Below are 13,158 nucleotides of genomic sequence, written 5' to 3'. Positions count from 1 at the left end.
ATAAAGATCAAGACATTTTCATTACAATAGTAAAATTTGTTTGTTAATGACCATGTTTTTATCATTTCTCGAAAAAATTACTCTTGGAAATGGGGATGCAGCTCAGTTGGCAGTCTTCTTTGTTGTTTTTGTTTTTTCTAAGATTTATTATGTACACAGTGTTCTGCCTGCATGTGTGCCTACAGGCCAGAAGAGGGCACCAGATCTCATTACAAATGGTTGTGAACCACCATGTGGTTGCTGGGAATTGAACTCAGGACCTCTGGAAGAGCAGCCAGTGCTCTTAACCACTGAGCCACCTCTCCAACCCCCAGTCTTTCTAGTGTGCATGAAGCCCCAGTTACACAGTTGTGATAGCGCATTCCTCTAATCCTAGCACCAAGAACTCTCTTGCCCACCCCCCCCAAAACAGTAGCACCAAGCTGAATCCCCAGTCCATAGTATCATGGGTTTTAAATGATACGATTTGTCATATCGTGTAACATTCCCTCAGGGTGTGTATTGTGATGTTTACTAATGCTGGGCTGTTCGCAGTTCTCATTTGTAACATGTGCCTCATCACACTTTTCCACAGAATAAATCTGGTCCCTTGTACCCAGAAATTTTCTTTGTGTTTGAGACAGTGTCTCATGTATCCAGGCTAGTCTCAGACTTACCATGTAGCTAAAGATGACCTTGAATTTCTGCTTCTCTTATCCCTTCCCAATTGCCAGGATTGTATAGGTATGTGCCACCACCACATGAGACTTACAAGGTCCTAGGAATTGAATTCAGGGCTTCATACGTGCGTGATAGGCAAGCACTCTTCCAACTATGCTACGTCCTAGGCTCCCAGAAACTATTTTTTAAATGTTAATTCTTAGGTATGAATTAAGTGTCTTTTTCTTTTAAAAAAATGTATTTATTTTAATTTTACTGATTTTTGCTTATTTTATGTCTGTGAGCTCACATGTGTGTTAATGTGAGTGCTTGTTTGGTCATGTGGAGGTCAGAGTGCACATGTGGATGTCAAGATGATAAATTGCAGTAGTGCTTCTCTTCCATCATGTGTTATGGGTCCCAGGATGGAACTCAGGTCATTGAGCCTAATGTCAGACACCTTTAACCATTGGGCCATCTTGCTAGCCCCATTTACTTATTCTGTGTTGTGTGTGTGAGAGTGTGGGCACACATATGTCACAGTATAACTGTGGAGGTCAGAGGACAACTTGTGGGAAGTTGGTTCTCTCCTTCTTCTTGGTTGGTTCTTCAGGGTTGTCAGGATTGATGGCAAATGTACTTGCTAAGCCATTTATTCTCCCCAGCCCTTCCATATGGGAATGTGGGTGGCGGGTGTTGAGCATGCTGGCCCTGGACCCAGTGGCTGCGTTTGAGTTCCCATTGCGAGACAGCACTACAGCTAGTTATTTAGCCCTGGGAATAGTGAGCGTTAACATGTGTCTTCTGATGTATAGCAGTCAGAAATGAAGACGCAAGCGAAGAGAGTCCAGAAGATGAAAATCAGGACATTTGGGAACAACAGCAAATGAGGAAAGCAGTCAAGATCATACAGGTAACATTGTGCTATATGTTAGCATCCCGAGGGCTCTATAACAGATTACCACAAACCTGGTGACTTTATTTTTACTTTTAAAAATCATTCTGGGGGAGCACTCAAGCCACGTGCATGTGTGAAGTCAGGACGGCTTTGTAGAGTTGGTTCTGTCTTTCCAGTGGCGTGAATTGTGGAGATCAAGCGCAGGGCTCATGCACAGCTTTCCTGCTGAGCCATCATGTGTGCTGTGAGTTGTCAGGACTGCGTAAGAACTGCTTTACCCAATTGTGGGTGCTCTGGGTGACTCCAGAACCCCCTGTCCCCGTCTCTGCCTCCTCGTGCTTTCTCTGTGTCTTTGCTCAGTGAGTCTTAGGAAGACAGTTGTGTTTGCATTTAGGATCACCCAGAAAATCAGTTTATTCTTGTCTGGATCCTTCCTTAGCTATAACCACAAAGACTCTTTACCACATGGGACAAGTCTAAGCCCTGAGTGAGCTCTGGGGGTAGATCTTGGGGAGGACCATCATTTAACTCACTATAAGAGCTCCATGCTATTAACACTAAAAAGTATAGGGGAAACCATGATCATTTTGGAATTTCAAACTAGAGAACTTACTGACAGATCGTTTATACACACACACACACATATATTTTTAGTCCTCACTTTTAGTAAAGCCCGTACATCAAAAGAACTTCCAAATAACACTTTGAGAAGAAATATGTTCAGTTCTTGCTGTACAGCTCAAGCTTACCGATTCCTTTGTGTTTACTACTTTTCCTTTTAAAGACTAATTGTTACCGTGGTGAAATACCAGAGGTTCCAGAGCATTCGTACAGAGTACTTCATAGCACAGTGATTGTCATGGTCGTCCTAACCAAAATAATCAACTTCATTTATTAAGTAGTTAAGTCTAGAGAGTTTAATGACATTTGTGCCCTAACAGCTTAATAACTATCAGAAAAAGAGAATACAGATAAATTGAAGAAATGTTGGATAAGATGTCTCAGCAGGTAAAATGTTTACCACACAAGTCTGGTGACTTAAGATGGCTCCCCGAAACTCAATGTGGAAGGAGAGAATCAACTCCTCAAAGTTGTCCTCTGACTAGACATTCGATTGGATGTGTGTGCCCGTATATACACAGAGACACAGTAGTTTCATTAAGTACCCACGCTGCATAGTGATGAGAAGTGTGCCAGTAAGAATGTTGTTCCGTAGTCGCTGCTTCACTTCCTGCTGACAGGCTCCTGCCTGGCGTTTCCTTGATGTCGAGCTGCTGTTTGGCACTGTAAGATGAAATCAGCCCCTTCCTCCCCAAGTTGCTTCTGGTCAGTGTTTTATCCCAGAAACTGAGAAGCAGATAAGGACACCTCGTTTCTGCCTCATTATAACTCATTTTGGTGTCTAACATTGGTGAGAGTTGGCAGATCATAATTTTCTTGAGAATCCTTCCTGGTTCCTTGTCTGAAATAATGGGCTTTGAGAATTTGCTTTACATGGCAAGTGTGGTAGTGGTGAGCTGTGGTTGCCAGAGAGACTGATGGGAAGGGGCATAAGATACTCTTTTAGGAATGTAGTCTCTGCAGGCTCCAAATTCCAAACAGCCATGGCTTTACTTCCATTTCTTCAAGAACTCCATGATGTCCCAGGAATGCATCAGAATATCTGTAAAATTAGCTTTGAAATTTTAGGAACTAACTTTCATGGAAATCCAAACTTTAAGATGTGTTTTGTACATATAAATGTAATAGACAGGGTAGAACTGTAGGTCAGTGGCAGTGCACTTGCCTAGCATACATCAGGCCCTAAGTTCAGCCCTCAGTACTGCCAAGGCGGGGGTGGGTTGGGGTGGGAGGCTAGGGTTGCTTAGTTTGGGGTTTTGTTTCTTTGAGACAAGGTCTCCCTATATAGCGCTGGCTGCCCTGGAACTTGCTATGTGGACGAGGCTCGCACCACAGCACCTGGCTGGAAAAAAAAGGCACTGATATAGTCCAAATTTGATGAAGGATATTTTAAAAAATATTTTATTGTGACCATGATATTATAAAGACATGGGAACCTTATTTAGTCTCTTTTGTGTGGTAAATGAAATTTTCTTAAAAAATTAACTCTTCATATCTTTTAGGGACAAAACATAGACCTTTCCTACAACAGTGGGTCTCAAACACTGAAGAAGTTTGATACTTCTGTTTCATTTCCACCAGTAAATTTGGAAATTATAAAGAAACAATTAAATAATAGGTGAGTAATGTTTATTTTGTAATTTATATTTGTCCTCAGTGATTAGTAGTAAAATAATGCTCTATTTTAATTATTAAACATTAACATTGAACAGGTTTATAGGGAAAGGTCTCATTTTACCATATAAATAACAGATTTTCTTGTTAGTCTTAATGACAAATATTCCTTACATAATTAAAACCAGTAATTGCAATTTTTTAAAAACTTAATATGATGACTAAAGGCATTTTTCTACACTGCTGGATTTCATTGGAGTTGTGTGTGTGTGGTCTTTAGAGATGTGGTCTTGGTTTGTAGCCCAGCTGGCCTTGAACTCCTATCCTCTGACTTCCTCCTCAGAAGGAACCCCCACGTGCTTCCATGGTATACCATCACACTCATCTTCTATAGTAAATAGTTGATGCTTGTTCCTATAGTTAATTTATTTATTCGTCTGTTCTAAGTCTCATACTTGTGTTGCTATAGTAGTGAACATGTCTCTTAGTTTTGTTGCGTTTTGTGAGGCAGGGTCTTATTCTGCAGCCCAGGCCAGCCTCTGATGTAACTGTGCAGCCCTGCCTGCCTTTGAGTAATGACTCTCCTACCTTGGCCTCCCTAGTGCTGGGATTATAGGTGTGTGTGCATGTGCTTTTTCTTAAACTACGTTAACAGAAAATTTACCATGACCAAGAGCTTATTTTTATAACTCTTGGTATAGTGCCTTCCAGAAGCACAGTTCTTTTTTACACTGTGGGCATTGATAATTACCCTGAGCCTATAGTGCTAACCTTACAACTTACACTTTGCTAAAATATTGGCATGTCCTGCCAGAGGCTATTGGTTCTAAATACTTTATTACAGAATGTACTCAGAATCCAGTGTCTGCTGGTCCCTGTTCATAAGAGAGTAGATGTGATGGTCAGGGTTTGATTAGCCCATGTGACAGTATGGCATAAGGGCTACATTTGATTCTGCTGCCCTTTAGAAAATATCATTTTTTTTTCAAAGTGTATAGTGCACATATACATAGCACATGTGTGGAGTCAGAGCACAGATTTGAGGGGCCAATTCTCTCCTTCCATCTTTACATGGGGTTCAGAGATTGAACTCAGGGCATCAGGCTTCTGCATTACCCCTAAATGACTAGCTCAAGATGGGTTTTTTTTCTTGCCTGAGAATAGGTTCAGATTTTCCTTTCCTAATATCTATAAGTAAGCTTTAAAGTAACTCAGTTCCTTAATCACCCTTGCAGAATCTGTCAACTGTAGCTGTTTGTTTAAAGATATTTTTATGGAAAAGACACTTTGTAATATTATGAAATAAATATTTGAAATCTTCAAACATACCAGCACTTAGTGTCTTTATCTTGTGGGGTTAGCAGGCTCCAGACCACTGTGTGTTGGTAAATGAAGTTATATTAGAACACAGCTCTGCTTGAATGTTCAGTACTGCCTGTGGGTACTTCGGCGATACAGCGCAGAGCTGAGTAGTGGCAAGAGCAATTATGCAGCTCTAAAAGCTGAGATATTTACTGTCTGACCTGCTACAAAATAAGCTTACCAACTTCTAAACAGATTCAAGATTATTTCTGAAGTACATTCATTATCATTTACTGGAGTTTTGATTAGCTTTCCTTAGAATAAAACAGAATTAAAGCTCCTACATCTCCTGCATATAAACCACAGACCATCTGGTGTTTGTTGAGGGACTGCATCTGAGAGAATTGTCTTGAGTGATAGAATGAGAGGCAGTGGGTCACTGGTGTAGACTAATGTCTCAGATACTCTGAGTAAATGTCATTTTTAACTTTATTATGGTCTGTTTTTCAAGTAGGCTTTTTATTTTAAAAGGAAAATGTGTTTTAACGTTTTTTTAATAAATCAGTACAAAATGATACACACTGAGAAGAAAACTGGCTTCCCCAAGGAAATTTGCCACCAGTTTGTTTTATTTTCTTCTAGAAATTGCCTCATGTATTTTTTTTTTTTGGTTTTTTGAGACAGGGTCTCTCTGTAGCTTTGGAGCCTGTCCTGGAACTAGCTCTTGTATACCAGGCTGGTCTCGAACTCACAGAGATCCACCTGCCTCTGCCTCCCGAGTGCTGGGATTAAAGGCGTGCGCCACCACCGCCCGGCTCTCCATCTTATAGAAGTACATAGTATTTTTATATTGCCCCATTATTTTTTATTTAAAAAAAAAGCCAAGCCAATATATACCCTGATGTATGGCTATCTTTTTTAACATAATATATGCTTAGAAAGTCTGTCACTTTAATGTTGTACTTAAAATAGTTCATCCATGATTTTTGCTGCAAGTTACTGTTTTTACCCCTCACTGGTGTGCGGGGAGGGGAAGAGGAAGGGTGGGTAAGGAGTTCAAGGTCATCCTTTTGATACCTAGTAAATTTTAGGCCAGCTTGGGCTAAAGAGACCCAGTTTCAAGAAATAATTAAATGGAGAAATTAGTCCTATGGTCAGCATCTGTCTCTGAGTCCCTGTAGGTATCCTTTGTGCCCTTTCCTTTGAGATCAGCAGTTGTCCTCTCCCTAGCTTCACACACCTAAACCAGGTTTCTGTGGGAGCCACTGCTTGAAAATCTTTATTAGCATACTGCTTAAAAGAAAAGGTATGAAAAATGAAACTTTTATTTTATTTAGATTAACATTACTACAGGATACTTATCGCTCGCACCAGAGAGAATATGAAAAATACGAACAAGACATCAAGAGTTCAAAGACTGCAATCCAGAACCTGGAGAATGCACCAGATCAAAATCTAAACTACAAATTCTACAAAGGCATGAAAATTTATGTGGAAAATATAATTGATTGTCTAAATGAAAAGGTATATATAAATATTCTTAAAGTTAGAACCCTCCCTTATTGGTCAATTAACAGAGAAAAGGCAGGCTGGGGAGATGGCTCCATGAAGGATTAAACAAACACAGGGACTGAGAACCCACGTAGAAGAGGTACGGTGGGGTGGGATTTTAACAGGCTCTTACTGAGTTCTAGGATGACAGTTACATGCTACCACACAGATCTTTAACAAGCTGTTCACATTCCCTTTAATGTTAGACATGGGCTGTTAGTTGGTTTGGGGGTTTTGAGATTTTTGTTTTCATTTGGTTTTTGGTTTTTTAGTTGGTATTGTAAAAAGTATAAAACTTTTGGCATACATTTTTTTTCCATGTATTATATGGAGACTGCAGTTTCCCCTTTCTCTTCCCAGTCCCTCCCTCCCATCCACTCCTCCATTTATTTCCCTTGATGAAAGGGCGGGTCTCCCAGTGATATCAGCCAAACATGGCGTGGCATGTTGCAGTAAGACTAGGGATATCTCCTCATATTAAGGCTCAATCATAACATTTCATCTAAGACATATTACTGGAAAAATTAATTGCTAGATTGGTAAAAAAAATGGATTTTGTAAAATGTCTATTTTGATGGGGGGGGGGCAGTGGACCCTCATTTTCTTAGCTGGATTAATTTTGCTTATGAACAAGGTCCCAGTCTGAAACTGAGGGTGACTTGGCTCACTTGTGATCATCCTGCCTTAGCCTCCTCAGTTCTGGGAGTTCACGTGTGTGAGCCACCATGCCCTGTGGAGATCTTTTCTTATAAATTCTCTAAGTCGTTTGCTCTGTTCACATCTTGGTTCTTAGATTTTTTTCTTTTATTTTTTATTTTTATTTATTTATTTATTTTTACATTTTTATTTTATTTTTTTCCTTTTTATTTATTTATTAAAGATTTCTGCCTCCTCCCCACCACCACCTTCCATTCCCCCCCCCTCCCCCAATCAAGTCCCCCTCCCTCGTCTACCCTAAGAGCAATCAGGGTTCCCTGCCCTGTGGGAAGTCCAAAGACCATCCACCTCCATCCCGGTCTATTAAGAGGAGTATCCAAACTGCCTAGGCTCCCACAAAGCCAGTACGTGCAGTAGGATCAAAAACCTTTAGTAATGTGGCAGGATACAAGATCAACTCCAAAAAATCAGTTGCCTTTCTATAAACTAAGGATAAGGAAGCAGAGAGGGAAATCAGAGAAGCATCACCTTTCACGATAGCCACAAATAACATAAAATATCTTAGGGTAACTCTGACCAAGGAAATGAAAGATCTATTTGACAAGAACTTTAAGTCTTTGAAGAAAGAAATTGAAGAGGACACCAGAAAATGGAAGGATCTCCCTTGCTCTTGGATTGGGAGGATCAACATAGTAAAAATGGCAATTCTACCAAAAGCAATCTATAGATTCAACGCAATCCCCATCAAAATCCCATCAAAATTCTTCACAGATCTGGAGAAGACAATAATCATCTTTTAGTTTTTAGAATTTAAACAAATCTTTATGGTTTCAAACATAATGTATTTAGTTTGGTTGTTTTTGCGTGCATGTATGTTTTTGCAGCACATGCATTCAGTGTGTGGAGTCCAGAAAAGAGCATCAGATCCCCTGGTACTGGAATTTCAGGTGGTTGAGAGCTGCCATATGAGTGCTACACGTTGAACTGGGGTCCTGGAAGAGCGACCAGTGTTCCTAACCATTGAGCCATCTCTGCAGCCCAATTTAAAGTTTTTAATTTTAAATAATTTTAAGATAGTTGTTCAATTAATCTAAAATTTACAGGACTATTTTGATACTTGTAGGTTTTAAAATTTCACACTGTAGGTCTTTAAGTCTTTCACCTCACACATTTGTGTTTTGTGCATATTCAGTCCTGACATTGGAATCTCTACTACCTTTCTACAAGGTAAGTTATTTATACCACAGAACTTCAGAACAAAAAAGATAGGGCTGGGCAGCAGTGGCACATACCTTTAATCCCAGCACTCGGGAGGCAGAGGCAGGCGGATCTCTGTGAGTTCAAGACCTGTCTGGTCTACAGAGTGAGGAGCGAGTTCCAGGACAGGCTCCAAAGCAACAGAGAAACCCTGTCTGGAAGAACCCCCAAAAAAAAAAAAAAAAAAAAAAAAAAAAAACAGAATAAAGGAAGGAAAAGAAAAAAGATAGTTAAAAAAGTCTACTTTTCATATCATTCTATCCATCATGAATGGATGTCTTTTACATGTTAATTGTCAGTGAAGCTTGGCTTCTGTGGGTTTTTTTTTCTTCATTTGTCTTTGGGTTACACTTTTCACATGGGGTTGCTGTAGCTGTCACCCTGGAAGCAGCTGCAGGACACTGGAGTGAAGTGACTGCTCTTAGGAAGTAGGATTCCAGTTTCATTTGGTTACAGATTTCTGTAGCAAAGCCCTCTTAGCTGTCCCTAGAAACTCTCTTCCATTTTATTAAGTTTATTCTGGTACCGGGGCTCAAATGGGGTCCTTACACATGCTAGGCAGACCCTGTGCCCCTTGCTGCATCCCAGCTTCTGTCCTCTCATTTCCCCCCGCTCTGTCCTTTACCTGTCACATGCACATTCTCCTGGCACTGTCATTTGGTTCATAATCTGTGATACTTGCACTAATACTAGAGTTATTTATTCAAGAATTGAATGTATACATGTGATCATAATACCTTTTACTCTTTCTATAATTCTTTATTGATAAACAGGGAAATGTCACATATGTGTTTCAGATTATCAGCATTGAGGAACTAGAATCATCCACGCGCACGCTGCTTTTAAAACGATCAGAAGCACTTTTGAAACGCAGGCAAGATGAGCTAAAATGGGAATCATCCTATCTGCAACAGTTATCACGTTAGTAGTCCCTGTGTTCTGTTATTATCACTAAATGAGATTGCCATCTGGAGAGTAAAAGTATTTTTAGTTCTCTATTTTTTTAAAAAATAAAAATTAGGATTGTATTGTCATGATGAAACACCACAACCAAAAGCAAGTCGGGGAGGAAAGGGTTTATTTCGTCACAGTTCCATGTAACAGTTCATCACCAAAAGCAGGTAGGGCAAGAATGCAAGCAGGATAATAGGAATCCTGTCTTGCTTCCATTGCTTGCTCAGCCTGCTTTCTTATAGAACCCAGGACCACCAACCCAGCAGTAGCCCTCCCACATCAATCACTAGTTAAGAATATACCCTAAAGGATTTCCTACAGCCAGATCTTATCAAGACGTTTTCTCAGTTGAGGCTCCCTCCGCTCTGATGACTCTTAACTTGTATCAAGTTGACAAGCCAGAAAAAGCTTTTTCTGTGTTTTCATACTGATCCTTCTCCCAAACCTGACATTACAAAGAGGAGTTTCAATATACCTTGTTTAAGGTTAAAAACTAAATATTAGAATTTCCAGTCACTTAAGCATTTGAGACAGAGTTTAAGTATTTATTTTCTTCGTATGTGTGTGTGAGTATATATAAGTGCATCACACATATGCAGGACTGTTCAGAGGTTAAAAGGGTATACAGTCTGCTGGGACTGGCACTACAGACAATTATGAGCTGTCATGTGGGTGCTTGGAACTAAAAAAAAAGCAGTCAGTGTTCTTAACTGCTGAGCTGTCTCCCCAGTTCTCTTGACACCGTGTATTTATATGCCATTAAATGAACAGAGTGGTTGGAAAGGACTTTCCAGCTCTGTAGTGGAAGCCTGCAAAGACTGGTGTGTCAGCAGAGTTGGTAAGGGATGGCCATTCCGCTTCCTCACACCACACTGCAGCCACAGTTGTGTCTTAGCTTGAGTGAGATCCAGTGTAGGTGACAACAGTAAAGTGACTGCCAAACTCCCATATTTGGTCATTCGTAAACAGTGGAACCTGCTGAACGAAGCAAGCCATACATAGTATAAGTAAGATGTTGGCAGTGTAAATATCTCTAGTATATGACGACAGAGGAAATTGGTGTAATTGCTAGAATAGAAAAAAGAAACCTACTATGCAAGTGGCACACACCAGCAAGATACATATATTTAGGGCAACAGGCTTGATGGTTGTTAACACTGAAGTAATGGACATTTAAATTCATTGATAGTAAAATTACATTTTGAGCACATTTCGTGTTTTTATATATACACATAGATACACTTCATATTACCTATAGCCTCAGTGATTCACTGTTCTGAGACTGTAGTACAAAGCTAATTTTGTGAATTAACAGGCAAAGCTGAGACATCGGCAAATGGAAGCTTGGCCCTAGATGACAAGGATCAACGGATTCTGGAAGAGATTGAAGCACGAAGGTATCTTTACAAAGTGAAGTCTTAGCACACTGAGCAAGCACTTTTCGCTATTGCAGTAGAATTAACTTTGTGAGATAATCGCCCTGCCTAACATGCTGAGTTTCAAGAATGATGTAAAACCAAAGCTGAGTTCAGCTGGCCTCACCACTTTAGAGACAAACTGGGGCTCAGGCAGAACTAGTGAGGTGGCCTTTGTTAGGCGGATTGCTTTGAACTAGAAACCACTTCTAACTAGTTACACTCTCTTTAAGAAGTCTTTCCATTCAGAGAATGATCTGAGTTGCACAAGAACCAAAGAAGCTAAAGAAACAGAAAGTGTCTGACATAGTTAGATAAAATGGTGTCAGTATGGTGATGTGTCTATTAGAGAACAATAACATTGTTTTTCAGTATTTTCTACAAGAACTGTTTGCTTTTGGTTTACTTTATTGCACAATGCAGGATGCAGAGAAGACAAGCAAGGGTGCTCGCTGGCAACTGTGACCATCAGGAAGGGACTTCTAGTGACGATGAGCTGTCTCCTGCAGAGATGACCAACTTCCAAAAACGCCAAGGTCAATTGCCAAGGTTCTAACCTATTTGAAGTGTTAAAATAGTGAGGAAGACTTGTTATAGCTGCCGTTAGATCCATACTACTAAGACAGGAAAATTTAAGAAAAATGAAAACATTTTTTGCATCAGACTTGCTCCTCCGAAGAAGGGTGATGGGAGCACTCTGGCACTTGCCAGCTCTCTGTGGCCTCTTGGGTCACAAACAAGCATTTTGGCTGCATTTCTTTCCTCATCTGTTACCATTTATAATTTAAAACAACTAAATTTAGAAAAACAACTTTTTAAAAAATCACTTTATTGTCATGAACTCAGATTAAAAGCATCATGAAGCTACATTAAGTTAAACTCTGGAAAACAGACATTTGCCAAGTTCCCAACTATGAATCTCAGTGAACTCCACAGTGAGCCTGGAGCCTGCTTGGGGTTCTGTACTTTCATTGTCAGTTACACTTTGCTTTTCCAGTTTTGTAGGAAAAGCTTATTAAAGGTGTAATGCTCCTGCTGGACAAAGAAGGACGCAGTGTGCCTGTCCAGCAACAGTGCTGGCCCGCACAGCCTTCGGAGGGTTCTCGTAGGAGTGTTGAGAGATGTTGGATCTTGAGTTGAGGGCAGGGCACTAATACTTGGGCTCCTCATCCTTTCAACTACACTTTTATTTACCTCTCCACTGTTTGTGCACACATAGGGAAAAAACGATGTCAGAACTGAAAATAGAAAGCAAGTAGCTTTAGATTGTGTCATGACTGTATGCCCTTTACTTGTATTTTTGTCCCCTAATATTAGCCTTTCTTGTTCTCCTTTCTGCAGTGCTACACTGTACCTACACTTGATTTGTTTCCATGTAGACATGTATGCAGTATAGGGTACCATCTGACTAGGAGGGAGAATGTGAAGTGTTTTTTTTTTTTTTTCTGAGATTAGGTGACCTCTCTTAATGTTAGACATTCTAAGTCCATCCATTTTCCTGTAATTTTGTGATTTCATTTTTCTTTAGCTCCAAATAGTATTCCATGTTAGATATGTTCCAGGTTCCCAACATCTTGGTTGTTCCATTTCCTTTCTTGTAGAGCATCAATAAACAAGGGTTGCAGATATGTCTATGATAGGGTCTGTGGTTCTCTGGGTATATGTATGCTCAGGAGTAAATAGCTTAATTTTTTGATTGCCTTCATGGCTGTGTTAATTGTCACTCGCACTGGCCGAGGATAAGGTTCCTCTTCCTTCACATCTTCTCCAGCATTTACTGTTGGGTTTCCTGATGGCTTTTCTGACTAGAGTGAGACAAGCTCTCAGTAGTTGTGATTTGTGCTTCCCTGATGTTGAGTAGCTTTAAAATTGATATTGGCCATTTGTGTTTCTTTTGAAAATGTTCAGTTACTAGCTCATTTGTTGATTGGCAGTTTTCTTTCCTTGGTTTTTAAACTCTGGTTCTTTGTGAATTCTGGGTTCTAACCCGTGCCTGAGTACAGTTGGTTAAGGTTTCCTTCCATCCTGTGGCCTGCCTGTGCTCTGCTTACAGGTGAACCGAGAAGGTCATAGTACAGCCCAAAGGTTCTGGGCTTTGCTGTTCCCGAGACTCAATGGAAAGGGACTTTTTTCCTTGCCCACCTCAGTTCAGTATCATTTGCTTGTTTTGTTTAAATCAGTGGATTTTATCTGCCTTAACAGGAAGGTGGCTATGGTAATGATATGGGACAATAAGTGTATAGTATTTTG

General features: G+C 40.1%; 1 protein-coding gene across 3 annotated transcripts in view; it reads left to right on the top strand.

Annotated features, from left to right (window-relative positions):
- Gcfc2 (GC-rich sequence DNA-binding factor 2) overlaps positions 1–13,158 on the top strand; it is a 41,328-nt gene that overhangs the window by 14,109 nt on the left and 14,061 nt on the right. For 2 of the 3 annotated variants that reach the window (XM_057764717.1, XM_057764705.1), the window contains exons 4-9: positions 1,455–1,552; positions 3,661–3,776; positions 6,412–6,598; positions 9,337–9,460; positions 10,809–10,890; positions 11,332–11,444. In XM_057764717.1, the coding sequence (XP_057620700.1) occupies positions 1,455–1,552; positions 3,661–3,776; positions 6,412–6,598; positions 9,337–9,460; positions 10,809–10,890; positions 11,332–11,444 (720 nt within the window). The remainder of the gene's footprint in view (positions 1–1,454; positions 1,553–3,660; positions 3,777–6,411; positions 6,599–9,336; positions 9,461–10,808; positions 10,891–11,331; positions 11,445–13,158) is intronic. The other variant, XM_057764710.1, reaches the window with a different exon arrangement.

Source organism: Chionomys nivalis, chromosome 1 (assembly GCF_950005125.1).
Source record: "Chionomys nivalis chromosome 1, mChiNiv1.1, whole genome shotgun sequence".
NCBI lineage: Eukaryota > Metazoa > Chordata > Mammalia > Rodentia > Cricetidae > Chionomys > Chionomys nivalis.
Note: the sequence above shows the minus strand (reverse complement) of the source record. Positions and strands in the feature narration are given on the sequence as shown.